At 40.2% G+C, this 18,911-nt stretch overlaps 1 protein-coding gene and 2 long non-coding RNA genes across 3 annotated transcripts in view; 1 reads left to right on the forward strand and 2 right to left on the reverse strand.

Moving 5' to 3' along the window:
* The window catches only part of mosmoa (modulator of smoothened a), a 40,503-nt gene extending 26,557 nt beyond the window's left edge, over positions 1 to 13,946 (forward strand). The window contains exon 3 of the mRNA XM_084676616.1: positions 13,353 to 13,946. Coding sequence (XP_084532742.1) covers positions 13,353 to 13,537 — 185 coding nt within the window. The 3' untranslated portion in view covers positions 13,538 to 13,946. The remainder of the gene's footprint in view (positions 1 to 13,352) is intronic.
* LOC146253637 (uncharacterized) lies at positions 2,604 to 7,124 on the reverse strand. Its single transcript, XR_014731659.1, has 2 exons — positions 3,178 to 7,124; positions 2,604 to 2,922 (listed from the first exon to the last, which is right to left on the reverse strand). It is a non-coding gene; the product is annotated as an uncharacterized LOC146253637 (long non-coding RNA).
* On the reverse strand, positions 8,691 to 17,029 carry LOC146253638 (uncharacterized). The gene is made up of 2 exons (XR_014731657.1): positions 13,934 to 17,029; positions 8,691 to 13,583 (listed from the first exon to the last, which is right to left on the reverse strand). It is a non-coding gene; the product is annotated as an uncharacterized LOC146253638 (long non-coding RNA).
* Positions 17,030 to 18,911: the final 1,882 nt, after the last annotated feature.

Consider the following 18,911-nt stretch of genomic DNA (forward strand, 5'->3'; position numbering starts at 1 on the left):
ACTATTGTCGGATGTTTTAGATGCATATTAGTGAATGTATATTTATTATTTCGATCTTTAGTTGGTTGTACAAAAGTAACATGTGTTGGAAGTGATAGCCAAGTTAAGGAAAACTGATAATTTTACGGTTTACTAGGTGACGTGAGTAAAGCATGAGTTATTTTTGGTTAGCTATTAGCTAACATTAGCTAAACTAATTTGTTTGAACGTTTTCATATGGATAATAAAGGTAAACTTTCTCAAAATATACAGTACATCAAGACTTATGTTTATAATGTACACGTAGTCTAATTTTGAAGAGTTTATTGTTACGTAATAAGCCAAACTGGACATTCTAAGGACGCGTTCTAAACATACGGGTATGTCCGTACGCTCCAGGGACCAGCCAGGACTGGACATACCGGTATGTTCGTACGTGTCAAAGTTGTTTTTCCAAGTTTTTTAGAAATCTGCTCAAATCGAAGCTAAACAATGCTACTACCGTCATAGCTGCCTGTCACAAACAGTCAAGCCGGACACGTCATTCTTTCCTGAAAAAACGGGCGTCACTGCCACAAACAAATTCTTCGTAAGGAAAAAGTTTAGACTTTTAATTGACAATATTGACAACACATATTAAGAAACTTGTCTTTACTCATAATATCGTCTCCGATTTCAATTCGAAGCTGTAAATCTAACACTGTAGGCAATCTCCCATTGTCTCCGCTCTGGCTCCTACTCTGAAAACAATGGCTGCCGTTGCTGACGATGTATTTATTTTCCCCTCCCAGTAACCCCTTAACCAATGGTATGTGCTTTGAGCTTAACTTGTCATGAGTATCTGGCAGTTTTCAGAAATAAAATCGGTGATTGGACGGCAAAGATATTAAGGCGGGAACCATGGGAATTGTATTTCCCATATTTGAATGGTCCGGCAGGAAAGGGTTTTAACCCACTATATAACAGTTCAGGGACAAAAGTTCGATATCAGCTTTGGCAGGGACATCTATTGTTAATGCAAGCTTTGTGTTTTCAGTTTAACTGCTTTGATTTTACAAGCATTGGGCCTCATTCACCAATATCTTCCTAAGTTATTTCTTAAATTTGTTCTTAAGAAAGTTCTAAGAAAAATCTATGTGTGATTCATGAAGTGTTCTTAAGCAAGGGGAGTATTAGTAGCCTAGCCTAATAGTGCATTGTGCGCAACATGCTTGGAAGAAGGGATATGAATAGGGGCCTGTGCCCCAGTACAGTTTTATGTCTAACAACGCCACTGACTTAACAATTAATGCTAGACAACTAGCAACTTTCACTCTAATAGAAATAGAACACTTAAGAAACATGAATATAGTTATAGTTCATATTTTCTTAAAATACTGGGACATTATAGACTATGTAGGCACGCCACAGATTAAAAGGCTTGGTAGTCAAAGTTGGGTAGACCCAGAGCCAAATAATAAGAGAGTTGGGACACTTCTATAGACTTCCATTGTATTTAGAAGAAGGCAGAAGTAAGCGTGTCGTTTGCGACCTGTAGTCCCAAACATTGTATTTTGTAACGTTCAACTCCATTCATGTTCAGTGTTACGAATCAAGTGAGCTGTTTTGAAAATAGCTTTAAAAGTAATGCACTAATTTTCCGACGAGGCAAAATCACAGACAATTTTGGAATCCCTGCCGGACGCTTTTTTTGGTCTCGAAAAGAGGACATGTCCGGGTAAAAGAGGACGTCTGGTCACCCACATTTTATATAGCCAGTTTTACTTTAAGTTTATTGTAAGATATAGCTTGCTAGATTCTAAATGCACATCTGATTAGAGCTAGCAACAATGAACTGCAGATTAAGGGGTCCCCTATCGTCCAGCTAGCTGTCAACGCTCGGCAGGAATTTCAGGTCCACTCACTAAAAACAAACTTAACCCTTTCACTGGATGTGGGTCAGTGACATTTGTACCAGAAAAATGTGTTTTTTCAAAAAGTTCAAATAACAGGCATAAAAATGATTGACCTTTGTTCTACTAACTCTCATCTTTATAGAAACATATGTTGTTTTTGGATTTTCAATTGGAATCAGAATTTATGTGAGAATTTGTTGTATTAGTGCGTAAAATTGTCATATGGTTTAACATGAAAATAATTGTATATAAACTGAAAATGGATAATACCTTTTGTTAAGTTACTCACTTTATCAAAGTCATTAATCATAACTAAACAGTGATCCATTATAGTTTTGTGAAGATTAATTAATTACATTTGTGTATTATTTTCTAAAACATTGCTCAATGTGAGACTTATGCCGTCGGTCTTTCAACATATTTTCTATTTATTGTGACAAACCTTGCTATAGAATTTTAAAAATATTTGTGACTATTGCTGATACTATTTTCTATGTATTTCATGAACATTTTCAGGTGTTACCATTAATAACGGTATGTTATTTTCACAATTTGGAATGTCTCACCAAATGATATAGTGTCACGCTATATGATAATGTCGCCATGTGTCAATACAAACCTTGTTTTATCCTACTTATTGGTGAGTACTGATCACTCATATGGCAGGAAATATTTCACCACTCTTAAATGCTGGAAGGTAATATTCAAATGTTATTGATTCATTTGATATTTAACAATAAAACAAACATTTTTTTAATATTGTATGAAACATATGAACAAATGTTTGTTTATCAAATTTCATTTCAATTCAAAACTGGTCTTCAATATGTATTAATATAAGTAAAACAAACATACAGGGTAGCTGAGTGGGTCCATTAATAAATCAATTCATCTAGACTTCATTGTACATAAGCCAGTCAAATTTGCAGAGAGTAGCAAACCGACTGCCTTAGGGTTAGTTAGCTCCCTCAGCTTCTTTCTTCTTGACGGTGGGGGAGTCTGGATTCTAAATTTAGGCATCTCCCCTTTCTGTTTCTTTTCTTGATATCTGTTAACAGAGTAACATAATGGTATGAACAGTTGTTCAACATTGTCTATTCTCTTCATTTCATAACTGTGTTCCTCTTAGTTGCACTGCCTACACTGTAACTAAGAAGTCCAATGATATTTTAGCTATCATGTATTGCCAGGCTTCAAGAAATCTGCCTCAAGGTCTTTTGAATCAACAGTGACAGCACCCCTTAAAACCCTCCCTCAGACCTTCCTATTGGTCAGCAAATGGAAACAGACAGTTGTTGTTTACTTTTCTTTTCCTCAGCAACTCCTCTCTTTGCAGGGTCTAAATTCAGTCTCCCTGTATCTCTTTGTCCTCTCTGCACTTGTCATCATTATCTGCCTCAAGTTGACAAAAGAAAAGGGAATGTATGGTTTGAGATTAAGACAAAACATTGTTTAGACTTAAACAGCATTCTAAGGTTTCTGTGAAGGGGTCTGCTGTGTCGAATGAAACTAAACTAAACACAATCAATTGTGGATAATTACAACTTGTATGTGATGATGGACCCAAATACATGTTTAAAAGGACAAAACATACATTGGACTTTGTTATTTATTGTTATATCTGCAGGAAATTACAATTCATATCATATTGTGTGACAATCAAATCATATGGCGTGACAGGCAGACATATCACACCATATGATAAAGTGTCACACCATATGATGTTTTCTGCACTTAGCACAACCTTGAGTCTTGTAGCTACATATTAGCACACTAACAACATGCTAGCTATAACAAAGCAGCATAGATTTACATGTAATTATGACAAAATAATAACATTTCTTTTGCATTTTTATGAAAAATGTGTCACACCAAAGACATCTGGAAGTGGGACTTTTGTCAGAGTGCCAATAAAATCTGATTTATTGTAAATATAAAAAAATGATGACTCACCTCAGGTTGTACAGTAGCAATACACTGCTAGTACTGTACAACCTTGCTGAAGAAGGTCCTCTCCTTCCCAAAGGTGTCAAAACTATTGCCCGTTCAAACATCCCAAAATAGTGTCACACCATATGATTTTGATTTGTGTGACAAAATCTTTTTGATTAGAACTGACTCAAAACATTATGCTTGGACTTTGAAAATAGTAGGCTCACAAATAGACATCTGTATTATTTTTCTGTATTTATTTGAGAATTTTTGCATACATTTTTCTTAGTTTTATTCAAGTTCTCACTTTGAGAAACAAGTGCCGGACAGTCACACCATATGAGTTTGGTTATGTTTGGTTGAAAATTCTGAAAAAATGAGTGATGAACTGTTTTAATGTTGAGTGTGTTCACATAAAGCAAAATGTTTTGCACAATATTGAGAAGGTTTTTGGCAAATATATTTTGTATTCATACATGTTGGACACTGAAGACAGCAAAACTGCCATGTCACGTCATCCACCCATATATTGCATAATAGGTTTTTTTTAATGCAATTGGTTGCCTTGTATATTCTGTTCTATTTACCAAACTCCTTTCTTGTCTTAAATTGAGCTGGTGTGAGCTACAGTATGGTAGCTAGCATAGGCATTTCTAGCTCTGCTTCACAATATTGCAGCCTAGTGTTATAAATTAATGTAATACATAAATGTAATAGTATCAGACATATATTTAATACAACACACCAGTAACCAATTGATATTATGTGTTAATATACCGAAAATGTCAGTAAAACGAGATGCTGCTACTGTCTGTCCCGTTGAAAACCATTCAAACAGGTTGCCAGCAGTGTTCTTTTTGCAAGCTACTTGAACCAAGTGATCACGTGTTGGCGAGGTCGAAGAGTGTCGTAACTCTTTTTATATGGCTTTGGCCCATTGGTTGCCAATCGTCGCTCGCGCGTCATTATGCTATGTTCACATTGTGCAGTCGCGACTCCGTCACTTGGTTTCCATGTCATATATGCTTCACTTCATCGCGCTGTTGTTCCGTGTATTGACAACAGCCCGTCACTCGCGCACTGTGCTCGTAAATTATTTTTCAAGTTCGCACATACAGATTTTTAGGCTCAAATGCGAGTGAAATACTCGCACTGTAGAGCCCTGCATGAGGAGATTGTCTGGACGACTGTGATGCAGGGAGACGTTGTAACAGATGGTGGTCTACCAGGTCACAGAGGCTGGGGGATGGTTGCCTGTCGGTACCTGTAGGTGTAACTGGCCCTGGGCCACTGCCACCTGAATGGGTAGCTTTTGTTTGGCAATCTCAGGTCCCCTTCTGTCTTCTGATACATTATCTCTGAGTTATAGATTATCAGTGGAAGCAGAAAATTAATAATTTGGTCATAAAGCCCTCATTAACCATGTGTTACTGTAACATACAATACATTGGTAGACAGTTAACTTTAAAGTACTGTAGCCTATCTGACCAGCTGACGTTAGAAACTCAGATAGGAGGTGTAGTCAGGGGTGAAAGTAGTTTTTATTTCTTGGTGGTACTATGATACAGGTGTAATGCACGCACTGTGCGCACGCCGAAAATTTCACTTAACCTAATTATTTATTATTTATTTTTGTTTATTTACTGTATTATAGTCTACTTATCAAGCATTCAGTAGGACTTCTTATCACTCTAGTATCACTCTTTAACCCACCTGTATCTGTTTTTGATGAGAGTCAGGCAGTCAGGTACAGCACATGCGAGTGCCCAATCGGCAGAGACAAGTGCCATTATATGGCAGCTTTGTTGATTTGGGCTGAAAAAAATGTGTCCCGCAGCCTGCTAGCGCTAGAATGACAGTTGTTTTTTTAAACTCCGATCTATTTAAACAACACGGGACACAGCACTGCGGCATGTTAAAACTGAAGGTGCCAGTATGGTACTCCGACTCCGTTACGGATGGGCGGGCCGCCAGATAGGACGGATTAATTAGCATTTCTGTTGCCTTTATGGTTCTCCGAAGGCTGGGGGTGCTGAAAACAATTCACCGCCAGAACAGTAGGTGGAGAAGCGGTTTTTTGTCGAAAACACGTTGCTTTGTTGCGTCTTTGTAAGTTAGAAATCGTCGTTGTTTATCTCCCACCTCTCATCACACGTGTGACACTCTTACCAGCTGTCACTAGTCAGACGATGAGTGCAACAGGTGCAGTCACATAATATTATATTAAAGACAAACTCAAGGCCCGCCGCGTCATTTTATGTGGCCCGCGGAAGATTAATGGGCTATTGAAATATGTCTACGCTGCTTTACAGCGTGCATTGACCATAAACGACATCTCTCACCATGCATTTCAATTGTGTTACGGCAAAGTGACGACATCCCGCCTCTAGAAAGCAGTGTATGCACATCAGTGTTAAACGCAAAGTTTAACTGGGTGAAGGCGAGCATGGTTTGAATGACAGCACTCCAATGCAGCCGGTTCTGCGAACGTACCCCATGTGCATTTTCAGCCAAGGTCCTCGGGCATTCAACCCAAGTTGGTATCGCTCTCGAATTTGGTTAGAGTACTCAGCCAAGCTAGCATGTTTCTGCTTCCCTTATCGACAATTTGGAGCCAGCAATGATGAAGACATCACGTTCATTAGACAAGGTTTTACCTAGGCTATTGGAAAACGGCAATGTTTATTTTACATGAAGCTCAAAAAGCTATTCTGCGTTCAGATGAAGGGCAAAACAAGTTTTGCTCTTGCGCTATACGCGCTTGCATTTTGTCACCGAACACTGACAAACATTTGCAAATGTATCCTCCAAGAAAAACAGCAGATTGTCCAAGAATTAAAAGGCGGACTTAAATTGCAGCATAATATGCCCTATGTTCACAAAAGCTACAACAAAAACACCATGTTTTTACATCGTTACTGACGTTACATCGTAGTTACAACTGGCCCTTTGACGGCAACCATGCTGATGTGGCCCTCGGTGAAAATGGGTTTGACACCCCTGCGATATAGACAAGGCTCTGGTTTTGTGAATTCATTTCTCCACCAAGTGTATAATCCAATGTGAAAAATGATAAACAAAAAGACATAATATATATTAAAGATATAATTGGAAACAAAAAGATCCATACAAACTGTATATAGGCTACAGTCAAAACTACAATGTACTACTCTAGGTCACTAAACTGTGGCAGTCAGTGCACAGACAACAAACTCACGTTTCTGAATTCGCTAGAGTAGAGCATAAACTAGCTCACAATAAAATTTCTCTCCAAGAAGTTCTCATCACAGATGTCTTTCAAAAAGACGACCTTTTAGAGAAAACTAGTACGGAGTACCAGCATATAACGGCCTTAAGTCTCTGTCTAACGGACTAACAAACACATTTTTGCTAGCCTACCTGCTGCAAAATTACACCAAGACAAGTAGAGCTATTTTATCCAGTGTAATTTATCACTTACCACTATCTTGTTTTTTATTATCCTCCTCTTCCTTTCTCTTCTTCCTTTTTTGGCTTCCTGAAGCATAATTCTGCTTCATGATGACTGTCGACCGACGTGGTTTTTGTATTTTACCAGCAGCACAGATCAAGAAAGGGGCCCCTTGAGGGGGATCCCAATAACAGTGTCTTTGCACTTTACTGCATTGACTATCAAAGGGGCGCTGACACGTTTGTCGCATTTTATTCTTAACCAGTCGTTGTCTTGGGGGCCCAAGCCAGCTCGGCGCCTAAGCAATTGCTTGTTTTGATTGCCTTGTCGCAACGGGCCTGTGCGTGTGTCGTAATTTCTTCCCGTTACGGCTTACTTTCACCCCTGGGTGTAGTATGACACGTACACTAGAGGTCTTGTAAGATACAAATTCAGCTAAGGTAAGCAAGCAGACACTCAGGGCCTCATGTACAAACGCTTTTGCGCCCACTTCAGGCGTATTTGTATTGCAATTTGCGCTTAAAAGCATGGCGAGGTATGTACAAAAATGCCGCAATGAGTTAAAAGCGCAGACTGCCTGTCGCGGGAACTGAAAAGGGCAAATATCGCTTTTCCGTGTCATGCATATGCATTCACGGCACGCCCCCACCCCTCGACTCTCGGCTTGAGGCAACAGCCCCGGTGGATGTAGTTGGTATTGCATTTCCGATTTTCTACCCGACTCGTCCGGTCGTTTCTATTCTATTAACTCCAGTCAACATATCGAAAACTATCTCCCCCAATAATTTTTGTTAGATTCTCGAACCTGGCTCATACTACTAGCTTTTTCATATAAGAATTTTTCCTGATTTTTGCAAAGATTGAAACCAATCCGAAATGGGTAAACTAGCAGCCCATTTATTTGCTTACGTCAAGAAAAGTTGCCTGGAAACGTGCTCGCGGATACGAACAATGAACGAGCACAAAAGGGAGCATCAGCAAATCGCTGATTTACCTGAGCTGAATGAGAACAAAGAGAAAGGATTTGATAATCTACAGCTGCCTGCCTTTATTGTAGTTTTAAAAATGGTTGCACATACATGACGGTTGTTTGTAGAGTTAATTTAAGTTATTTTAAAGCAGATTTAACCATTTTGTAATGAACGCTATTATGCACATGGCATGACAAACGTAATTATAGCCTAATCTAATTAGTTATAATATAGTGGCATGTTACGGCTTCATTATATATTGTTGACATGTTATTCTGAGGCAAAGACAAAGATGAATAAATCATGTCTGATAACGTCAATATTGTTATGGTCGTTAAATTGTTAGAACTTTAAGTCAGTTAACACCACAACGATGGCATTAACAATAAGCTAGTAATTGTAAACAACACTCATCATCATTATAATAGTAAAGGTATAGGCTTAATTTGCTTTGCAAAGCTAGAACAACAACGGAGCCAGATATTCAGGTTTAAAGTTTATTTATCCGACACAATACATAAGCAGTTAAACTATAAACACAAAGCAAAAAGAAAAACGTATAGGCCCTGCACGTATAATACTACAGTACTAATAGTATTGATTTTCGTAAAGTTCACATGTAGGCTATCTGCTTCTTGATCGGACTTCTACCACATTTTGACAGTTTTCTGCAATGCCTTAGCTCCAGCTCACAAGCTTGCGACTGGTTGTCGCAAAGTATGACGTATACAGCTAGTTGCAAGCATGCATGAGTTTCGGAGCTAGGAACAAGCTTCTGCGCAAGACTGGACGAGTCGGTCTGGAAAGATGGCGCGGTCCGTTAGGAGCTCTCGCTTGCCTCACTGCGCCACTGAGCACTTTTCATTGAAATGAATGGGGACACCATCTTGGAAGACAGAAGTAGCTGTCTCTAGTTATATTAACTCTATGATTCACGGGAGGGTCAGGGGAAAGTGGGAGTTCCCCGTAAAGATATGGGAGGAGATGCGCAAAGTGCGCCTAATTATGGATTCGGCAGTATGTACAAAAAACGCCTGTGAAAACGCACCTCTATTTTGCGTTGAAAATTCTCCGCTTGTTAAAAGCAGGCATAAACCAGGATGCCCATATGCCTCCTGGTGAAATGGCAGCCGTAACCCGAGCAAGAAGAAGACATAGGGCAAAGGATTTTTGCCACAAGGATCACACTTTTTGAGTTGAGCGAACACAAAATCTTTACACTTTACAGATTAAGCAGCCATACAATAGTACAGATACTGGAAGAAATCAAAGATTACATCAAATCTCCAACTCAGCGTTCACATTCCATTCCAGCAGTTGTTAAATTCCTCGCTACATTACAAATATTGGCATCAGGATCATTTCAAACAGTCATCGCTGTTTCGACTTTGGTGGCTGATCCATGATAGAAAGAGAGGAGGCCCATTCAATTGTGCGTTTAAATGTTCGCAATGTACGCTATAGTGGGCGGAGAAAGGCGCTGATTACCCAATGACCTTAAAGGCCGATTTATACTTCTGCGTTTTTACGCACACGCACATGGGGAACGCCCTCTCCTTCAAGAAACGCCCTCTGCGTGTCTTCGCAGAGCCCTCGCACAGCTCTGCGTGCGCCTCCTGATTTTCCTGACTATCCGTTGTCCGTGCGTCTTTTTACGGATACCCCTTGGCTATGATTGGTCCGTATTGCGTCAGGGGTGGGGGGCGGGATTGCCGTGACCAACAAGAGAACAGAATCCTTTGACCGCCATTGTTGTAAGTTTTTACAACTCTTATTTCAGCTAAACAGTACATGTAAATCAGCATCTGAATTAAGATGTTACGAGAAATGGACAGTGTAGTTGCTGAAAATGTGCTTATTTTATTGATGAAATGGTTCATTTGTAAATTTGCTCCGACCTTTCGATAACCTAGCTAGCATCGCAGTGCAGCGTCATCTACTGTTCTGGCTGTGAACTGCTTTCAGCACGCAGAGCCGTTGGAGTAGTATAAATTCAACCAGTCCGTCCGACTCCGTGCGTGCGTCTGTCCGTTAACGGAGACGCAGAAGTATAAATCGGCCTATAGGTTTTGTAAATAGGACGTAAACTGAAGTTTCACAGCGTGCGCAATCTGCAGGTTGGTCATGGCGCTAATAACGCTACGTTTGCGAATGTACGTATGTGACCAGGTCCTAATCAGCCTCCATAAATTACTTGGAAAAATATCTCAAAGTCTGGGATCACTACTTAAATACCTGTAGTCAGGGGCGCAAAAAGTGGGAATGCGCTATATGCGCCGCATAGGGGCGCCGCACCATGGGGGTGCCAAAGCAATGGTAAAAATTAATAAATTTAAAAATATTAAATCTTTTTTTGGTATTTTCTATTTATAGCTGCTGTTGTGCGTTTCTGCATTTCCTCAATGTTACAAAACATTTTAGAACTGCTAGGGTAGGCGCCCTATCTCATAAGATAGAATTTTGACATCTAGAGGGAGCGGGGGCGCCGTGAGCGCTGAGCGAGCAGTTATGAGTATTGAGTTGTCGTCTATGGAAAATGATGGACACATGTTGTCTGGGGCTAAAAATAGAAAAAGAAAGAGGGAAAAGGAGATGACATGTCAAGGGATGCAACAGTCGTAGTAAATAAGTGGATGATTAAAGGCAACAGGTAGGATTTGTGCTGACGTTTGTGCTTGGAGGCTTGCAAATATTCATGTTAACAGACTAGCTAGCGTTTGCTAACACTGGGAATGTAGCAGCCAAATTTGGGTTTAAGGCTAGTTTAGAATATGCAAAACCGAGGTTGCTGAGCTGAAAACCGGAAAATATAAGGTAGCATGTACAATAAATGACAAGAATTTGGAAAACATAATGCAATAACTCTGGTTTACATCAATCATGCACAGTGTGCAATCATGCATAGATTTTCTACCAAACTTGGAGACTTGCAAATATTCATGTTTTCAGACTAGCTAGTGTTTGCTAACGTGAGCTAAAGTGGGGTTGCTTACAGATGAAGTCTGATTAGTTCTAATGCCAAATCGAAATAATTTAACATGTTTTGTTAAAGGCTAAGCTAATCTTGCCATTGCAAATGAAAAATGCATTTCTGTATCAAAACCCTGCATGTGGGAATTTTTTTTTTTTGCCTATGTCTGACAGTGGGGACGTAGTAAATAAATCAGAATGGAAATTTAAACATCCGCAAAGCATATGCTCGAATGCCAAGAATGATGATTTATTTGTAATGAAAATAAAGTACATGAAAAAAATTGTCTAATAATGTGGTTGCCAGGGGTGATGATTAGGTTACCACTTGTCACAATATGGTTGCCACAATTTGTCGAGCCCTGAATATACCTATGCTATATATACATATATAATTACTTATAATTATGGTAGGCCTACAGTGGCTGATATACTTTAAAATAAACCTTTATTATTTAAAGCCTATACATGATGATGTCAGGCACACTTATTTATTTTTTTGGGGGGTGGGGATGGGCGCCAAAAATTGTTGCTGCATACCCCTCTGACACTGGGTAGTTACACCCCTGCCTGTAGTAATGTCCTGGTTCGAGAGAAAGATAAAATAGACAAAGTATATTGAATAACAAATGGTATGGCAACTCTCCAAGAGAAAATTGTATTATTGAAATTTTGTTCAACAATGCATGTCACATTTCACATATCAAAACACAAAAAAATATATATTCTGGCCAGAATACTACCTTTTAAGTTTTTGCTGCAGCAATAGTCAATTTGATTTTAGTTGTGCACAACCCAGTACCTGTTTTGAGCTCAGTCTATAAAAAAAACTAATAAACAGGTAACCGACGATCCTCCGAATCCACAGAAAGGAAAGATCTTACTGGTGACACAATGAAATGGAAATCCAAACTCAGGCCTTAAGTTCAGAATCCAGTCCGCTGTCCACCACGCTCACTCCCCACACCGCTGGCCAACTGGAACACACCGCTCCTCTGTCGCATCCACACCGTCTCTCAAAGACAACACAACAACAAAACAACAAAAAGACAACACCTGCCTTGCGCAGCTGCCACCTAGTGGTCACTACCGCTGTTTGACACAGTTGAAAAGTGTTGCAAAAGTAAAATAACTAAATCAGGCAAAGTCACATAACCTGCGCTCTTTGTGTCTGATAAATAAAAAAATTACAATTGAAAAAAAACAATAGTTCAACACAAAGTATGAGTTAGGTTCTGAACACAACCCTCAGATTTTGGGTGGGTTACACGTACATGTGTACAGGCCCTCAGAGTCAGAGGTACCTCTGGGTGTACTCGTATATTATGTGGCACATATTACCTATATTATGTGCCACTGTCATGGCCACCAAGTCGGCTGTTGACTTCCCGGGGAAGTCCGGGAAGAAGACAGACGTAAATATTAGCTCTGTGTCTACCCAACCCTGTGGGTTAGCCATACAACGTTGGTTAGCTAGCTGGCAGTGGAGACATCCCACCTGTTCAGATGGAGAGAGACAGAAAATTAGCTTTTTGAGATAATTCAGTCCTTATAGAGTGGAAAATTATCATGTGTGGGTTTTGGTTGTAGGGTGTGATGTGTAGCTCACTTTTAGGGATTAGAGACAGACATTTGATATAGTTTTCTCTCTCAATAAAGCTGTTTTTTTCCCTCACAGATAAAAAAATAATAGGAATATTCGAAAATTAACTCAAACGTGAGACCTCTACAGAAAAGCCCCTGTCTTGATGCCCTTCTCTACGCTGTGTGTGTGAGGGAGAGAGGCAGTGAGAGGTTCGAATGCATGTCACAGTGTTTTGCTTCCTCAACGGGGCACCTCCCATTCCCTTTAGATGGCTCTTTCTGTTACAGGGCCAACTCACTTATTGCTCTTCATCTGCCTTGCATTCTCTCTTTCTCTTCTACAGTTTATCTTCCTGTCGGTCCTGCCTGGTAGGATCCTTTCTCTCTATCACTCCATTTCACTCGGTTTGCTCTATTCTTGTCCTTGATTTGTGTCTCAGTGCCTAAAGGAAGTATGTTTTTTTTGTTGCCAAATGTTTGTGTGACATGAAATGCTAATTGTCTCCTCCCCCTTCTGTCTGTCTCTCTCTCATCCCCTCTCTTTCACTCTCACTCTCTCCCCCCCTCTGGCTCTCTCTCTCTGTCTCACAGTGATCCTGTTCTGCATGGCAGCACTCATCTTTCCCATAGGCTTCTACATCAATGAGGTAGGGGGCCAGCCCTACAAACTGCCCAACAACACTGTTGTGGGCTCATCCTACGTGCTCTTCGTCCTCTCCATCTTCTTCACCATAGTGGGACTCCTGTTTGCCGGTAAGGTGTGTCTGCCAGGCTGAGTAGGCCTGCTCTGTCATCATGGGTGGAGAGACACACCCGTGGAGGCTTGGAAAAACGTACAGGAATACAGGAAAAAGAAAAAAAACACTCACAAGGACTGAATAACTAAATATGAAGAACAGACCAAGAGACCAGATAGGATATTTGTCTTTCTGACAGTTGGACGGAGAGATGGATGGACTCAAGGGTGGATTAGTTTACTGTTGGTCTGCGAGGGGGGGAGGGTTAAGATGGACTAAGACTCTTTTTTTAAAGAACCCACGAAAAGTAAAGACACTGAGTGGAGAAGTAGGCGTGATGGAGAAGGAGGGATAACATGGAGGAGCAGAAGAGAAGGGGGACTGAGGACCACAGAGTCTATCCAACTCAGTGTCTTTTAACTGAAACCTTCTTACCTGATGGTGTTGCACTGTGGGGTTTGGCATGGTGATGGAGAAAGTGAGGGAGGCTGAGAAAGAGGGAGGTAGATGAAAGCTACTCTCTCCCTCAACCGTTTCCAGGTGACCGGCACTGTGACATCATCATGTGCATTTTGCTCACTCTGACCACCCTCCCTGAAACATCCCCTACCCATTTCTCTGCCTTCTCCTTCCTTCCCCCCACTACAAAAAAGAACTGTTGCCACCACAACCATGTTGCTATCCTTGGCTTCTTTAGCTAATTTAGTTGTGTTTTTTTATCACTCCTTTTGTGTGTACATCCTCCACCATATACTATCCACTGAAGTAAGAAGAAAAAGGGGTCTGGATTGGACCTCATTTTGTGACTTTTCCAACCCCCACCCCACACCTCGTAGGATGCTTTGGCTAAGTGGTAGGGAGCTGGCAAGTGGTGGCAACCCAGCTGTCTTCGAATGGGATAGTGATCGCAGGTGTGCCCCCTATGTCTCGCTCCACAGCCCTGATTCCAAGGAGCAGGTGATTAAGGTGGAGAGGAGGAAGAAAGAGAGGGAGAACTCCTCAGACCCCCCCCTCCTCCCCAGTGCGGGGCTCCCCTCTGGAGCTGACTCTACAGATTAGCCAAGTGGGGCAGCACCTTTGCACTGCTCCCTCAGGACAGGGGAGAAGAGGGCTGAGAGTAATCTAGCTTTGTCAAACTTGAATGAAGCAGAAGTCCAGTTTTTATTTAGTTGTAAAATTGCAGAAGCACGAAGACCGCAGGTCAGGTCCGTTTGTGGGGCTGTGCCTGTCTGCTGCTCTTGATGCCCTTGAACACACACACACACACTCTCTCATACTTACAAATGAATACAAGCATTCATACTTACGCTTACTGACACACACACTTACACAGAATTGATCCAAGTAGCTGCACATGCACTCACACACACACACAAACTTATTGAGGGGAGCATTCAACCAGATCAAAATCTAAATCCAAACAGGTGAGAAGTATTTGTTGTCCTTCTTTAGTTGCTACTAAGCTTTTTTTCCTCTCAGGGCCTCATGTACTAACGCGTTTGCGCCCATTTGTTTCGCAATTTTTGCGTAAAAGCATAGCGAGGTATGTACAAACATGCCGCACTGAGGTAACAGCGCAGACTGCCTGTCGAGGGAACTGAAAATGGCAAATTGCGCTTTTCCTTGTTTCCTTGATGCATATGCATTCACGGGAGGGTCAAGGGGAAAGTGGGAGTTTCCCATAAATAGATGGGAAGGGATGCGTTAAGTGCGCTTAATTATGTATTCCGTGGTATAAAAACGTCTGTGAAAGCGCACCTCTATTTTGCTGTGAAAATTGTCCGCTTTTAAAAAGCAGGCGTAAACCAGGATGCGCATATGCCTCCTGGTTAAATGGCATTCGTAACCCGAGCAAGAAGAAGACATAGGCCAAAGGATTTTTGCCACAGGGATCACACTTTTTCAGTTGAGTGAACACAAAATCATTATGCGTTACAGATTAAGCAGCCATGCAATATTACAGTTGCTGGAAGAAATCGAATATTACATCAAATCTCCGACTCAACGTTCACATTCCATTCCAGCAGTTGTTAAACTCCTCGCCACATTACAAATATTGGCATCAGGATAATTTCAAACAGTCATCACTGTTTCGACTTTAGTGTCTGATCCGTTATAGAAAGAGAAAAGGAGGCCCATTCAATTGCGCGTTTAAATGCTTGCAATATACGGTATAGTGGGCGGAGAAAGGCGCTGATTACCCGATGACCTGCATATTTCGTAAATACGACGTAAACTGAAGTATCACAGTGCGCAATCCGCGGGTTGGCCATGGCGCTAATAACGCTACGTTTGGGAATGTACGTAGGCCTACATGAGGGCCTCAGTCTGTGTGATGCTCAGTAAAAATCTGCAGACCACTTGCGGTTTCTGCCTTGGTTTGTGATTGTGCCATGACACGTTTGTTTCTGTGTCAAAGGGATACTATTCTGTTGTAGGAAACACTGTGTATTGAACAGTTTACCCAATAGCAGAAGAAGCACACCAAACATAGAGAAAAGAGAACTTCTTACCTCATTCTTTTATTTTTTCTTATTCAACCTATTGTTATTATTTTTTTGTCCGGCCATGTCAACGCCTCCCCTATAAATTGTGTCTTGCCTTGGTCAGACTTTAACGCAGAAAGCCCTTGATCACTGCAAATGATTTATCACTGAATAAAATCTGAAAAAAGGGCGCGTTTGACGCGATCACTTTGTTCGCTACATATAGAAATGTAATACAGCCATTCCCAGCTGCGTAGGTCACAAAGGCATTAAAACATATGATATAAAACAAAAGAAAAAAAACCCACAGCAAATATGTTAAATAAGGCTTTGAAAAACAACAGTCTTTTCTGCTTGAGACTGGGGGGGCGTGTCTGAAGGAGCTGAATCTCCACCCCCTCGAATATATTGAATTTAGTAACATCAGCAACTGTAGCTAAATCAATTGCAGATATCCGAACAGACCTACCTGCAGTCTCAGTGTTTCATGTATTAATTACTTTGTCTTTGCATCGTACCAGCTGAATAACAGAATGCAACCGTCTGTGATCTAACGTAAATAGGTCGCTGTGACGTAGATCGGTCGGGTTCTGGCTCCTCCTATACGAAACCTGAGCTGAAAACGGAAGAGAAACTGTTCAACGGTCTAACTCCACATTTCAGTGTGACAGTTTTCGCACTTTGCACATGCTTTCAGCAACTAATTTCACACGTTTATAATGTACTGAGAAGCAAATCATGGAATTTGCTTTACAGGATCTTTTAATGAACTTCTTATACATTACCTCAATATTGTTAAAATGTTTTTTTCCCCTTTTTCTTTTCCAAATCAACATATAGGGACATGTTTTCACAATAGCCTTCCCTGCTTTGTATTTCATCCACTTTGACATATCTGCACTTTTTCCATACAAGCATTCACGCAAACAAACTAAGAGGGCAGCCAAACAGGTTGCTTTAAAAAGGGCTATCTGTGGTCAAACTGCTTGTAAATTATTATTTATTTATTTATTTATTTTTTGAGGGGGGGGGGGGGGGGGGGGCGTGGGCCCCAGAGTTGCTTGTGTACAAAAGTGAAACCTTCCATCTTTTAACTATTTATATTTGTTTATTTATATCATTTTTTCATTTGCTGCCAAAAGTTATAAACAGTATTCATGAAACATTTACAAGTTTGCACTCACCCTCCTTCAGTTTAGTGTGTGAAACCTACAAGATACCTTGCTTTCCATGTTTACAATGTAGTGTATTTGAAAGGAATAGTCCCAAAGCTGCACATTCATTCATCTGGCACACCAGGCCAATTTACACAAGCGCCCTGTAACGTTTGACCAACCACCATCATGCCCAGGTCTGTGGTGGACCTGGGATGGGCCTGTGGGAGTAGTTTGGGCTTTTGGATCCAGATGAGAGGACATGTGGGGCCAGATGTTTTGGTGTTGGCGCCAGCCAGAGCTAAGTCTGCACCTGTTGTTTTCAGTAGAGTGATAACTTGAGAGTTTGATAACAAAGTTCAGCCGTAAAACTTTCTACTCTCTTCAGAAAACAACAGGTGCTACCCACTTCTATCCATCCCTTAAAAAGAAATGATCATATCAACATATGGTGTGGATCTCCGATCTGTCCCTTTGCATACAAAGACGCAGATGGGTTCTTGCTTACGCATTACTCTAATTGGGCAGTTAATATGGATAGTTATGACAATTTATTTATTGCAGCTTGTAATGCATCTGTCTTTCAACAGCGATGGTTGGCTAGCTAGACCTGTCCTACACAGAGATTGGTGGATGCGTTTCTCTGCCATCTGCAGAGGGTGCACCCATCGTTCTCTCCTGGTGACGTCATTCTAACAATTCTATTTATATATTGCAAACAGGAAGTCTGTCTACATATAGGTAGAGAACCCAGACAAATACTCTCCTACAGTAAAATATATTCGATCTACAATGATCAATTGCACACTGTTGAACAATACATTATTTATTGGTACCTCTGTGTATTTAATAGTTTGACAGTAGATCTTTCTGAGCACACACACTGACTCTAGGTTTTCCCTCCTTTGCATTGTTTTTTCTCTGCTTTTTTTACGATTGGTACACCTTTATATTCTTGATGTAAAGAATAGTATTGGAAGAGCAGTATTGGAAACAGAGAGATATCAATTATAGCTTGCAACATATTTAAAGACATTTTTGGAGCTGTGAACTTAGTTAAACATTTTGAATTATGAACTGAACTAGTTCATTAAAAAATGTGTGAACTATGAACTGAACTAGTTCATGTAGAAAGTGAACTTTCCAAACACTGTTTGTCATTACCTATCATATTGATTACTTGTTAAACTGAAGCCATGTTCATTTTAATACCAAGTTTATTTATATGCAGTAGACTAAATTTTTACAGCAGTGAGAGTAGGATGTCTCTATGTCCACACATTCCTTCTTAGTCAATGCTGTGGATCAAAATCTGTATAATTTAGTGTTAGGACAACTGTAGGACTATCTCATGCTGATGAATGAATTAATCATTTCTGGACATTTATTTTCTTTATTTGCCATCTCACATGTCCCTACAACAAACACACACATTTGTGTTTTCAGATTTATATTAAAACACTGAGATTTAGTTATGATTTCACGGTATGCATGGACTCTTTAGTGTGCAAATCAGGTTTTAAGTTAACAAATTAAGTATTCAATAATCACATAAAAGTATTTTCCTATTTTAAAATGGGACTTTGTCTATTTTGTATTATTTTAGTTTTCCATCCTGAAATGTCTGAAGATTATTATACTCACAATTAATGTTTTTTTTTTGCTGTAGCCTGCAAATGATCAAAGACTATATTGTTGATTATGTATTTATTGAGTTATTTCTGTTTTTCGCTTTGTAAAGTTACATTTCTATAAACAATCATTTTTCCTTAC

Source organism: Hypomesus nipponensis, chromosome 17 (genome assembly GCF_054491055.1).
Source record: "Hypomesus nipponensis isolate SF chromosome 17, ASM5449105v1, whole genome shotgun sequence".
Taxonomy (NCBI): Eukaryota; Metazoa; Chordata; class Actinopteri; order Osmeriformes; family Osmeridae; genus Hypomesus; species Hypomesus nipponensis.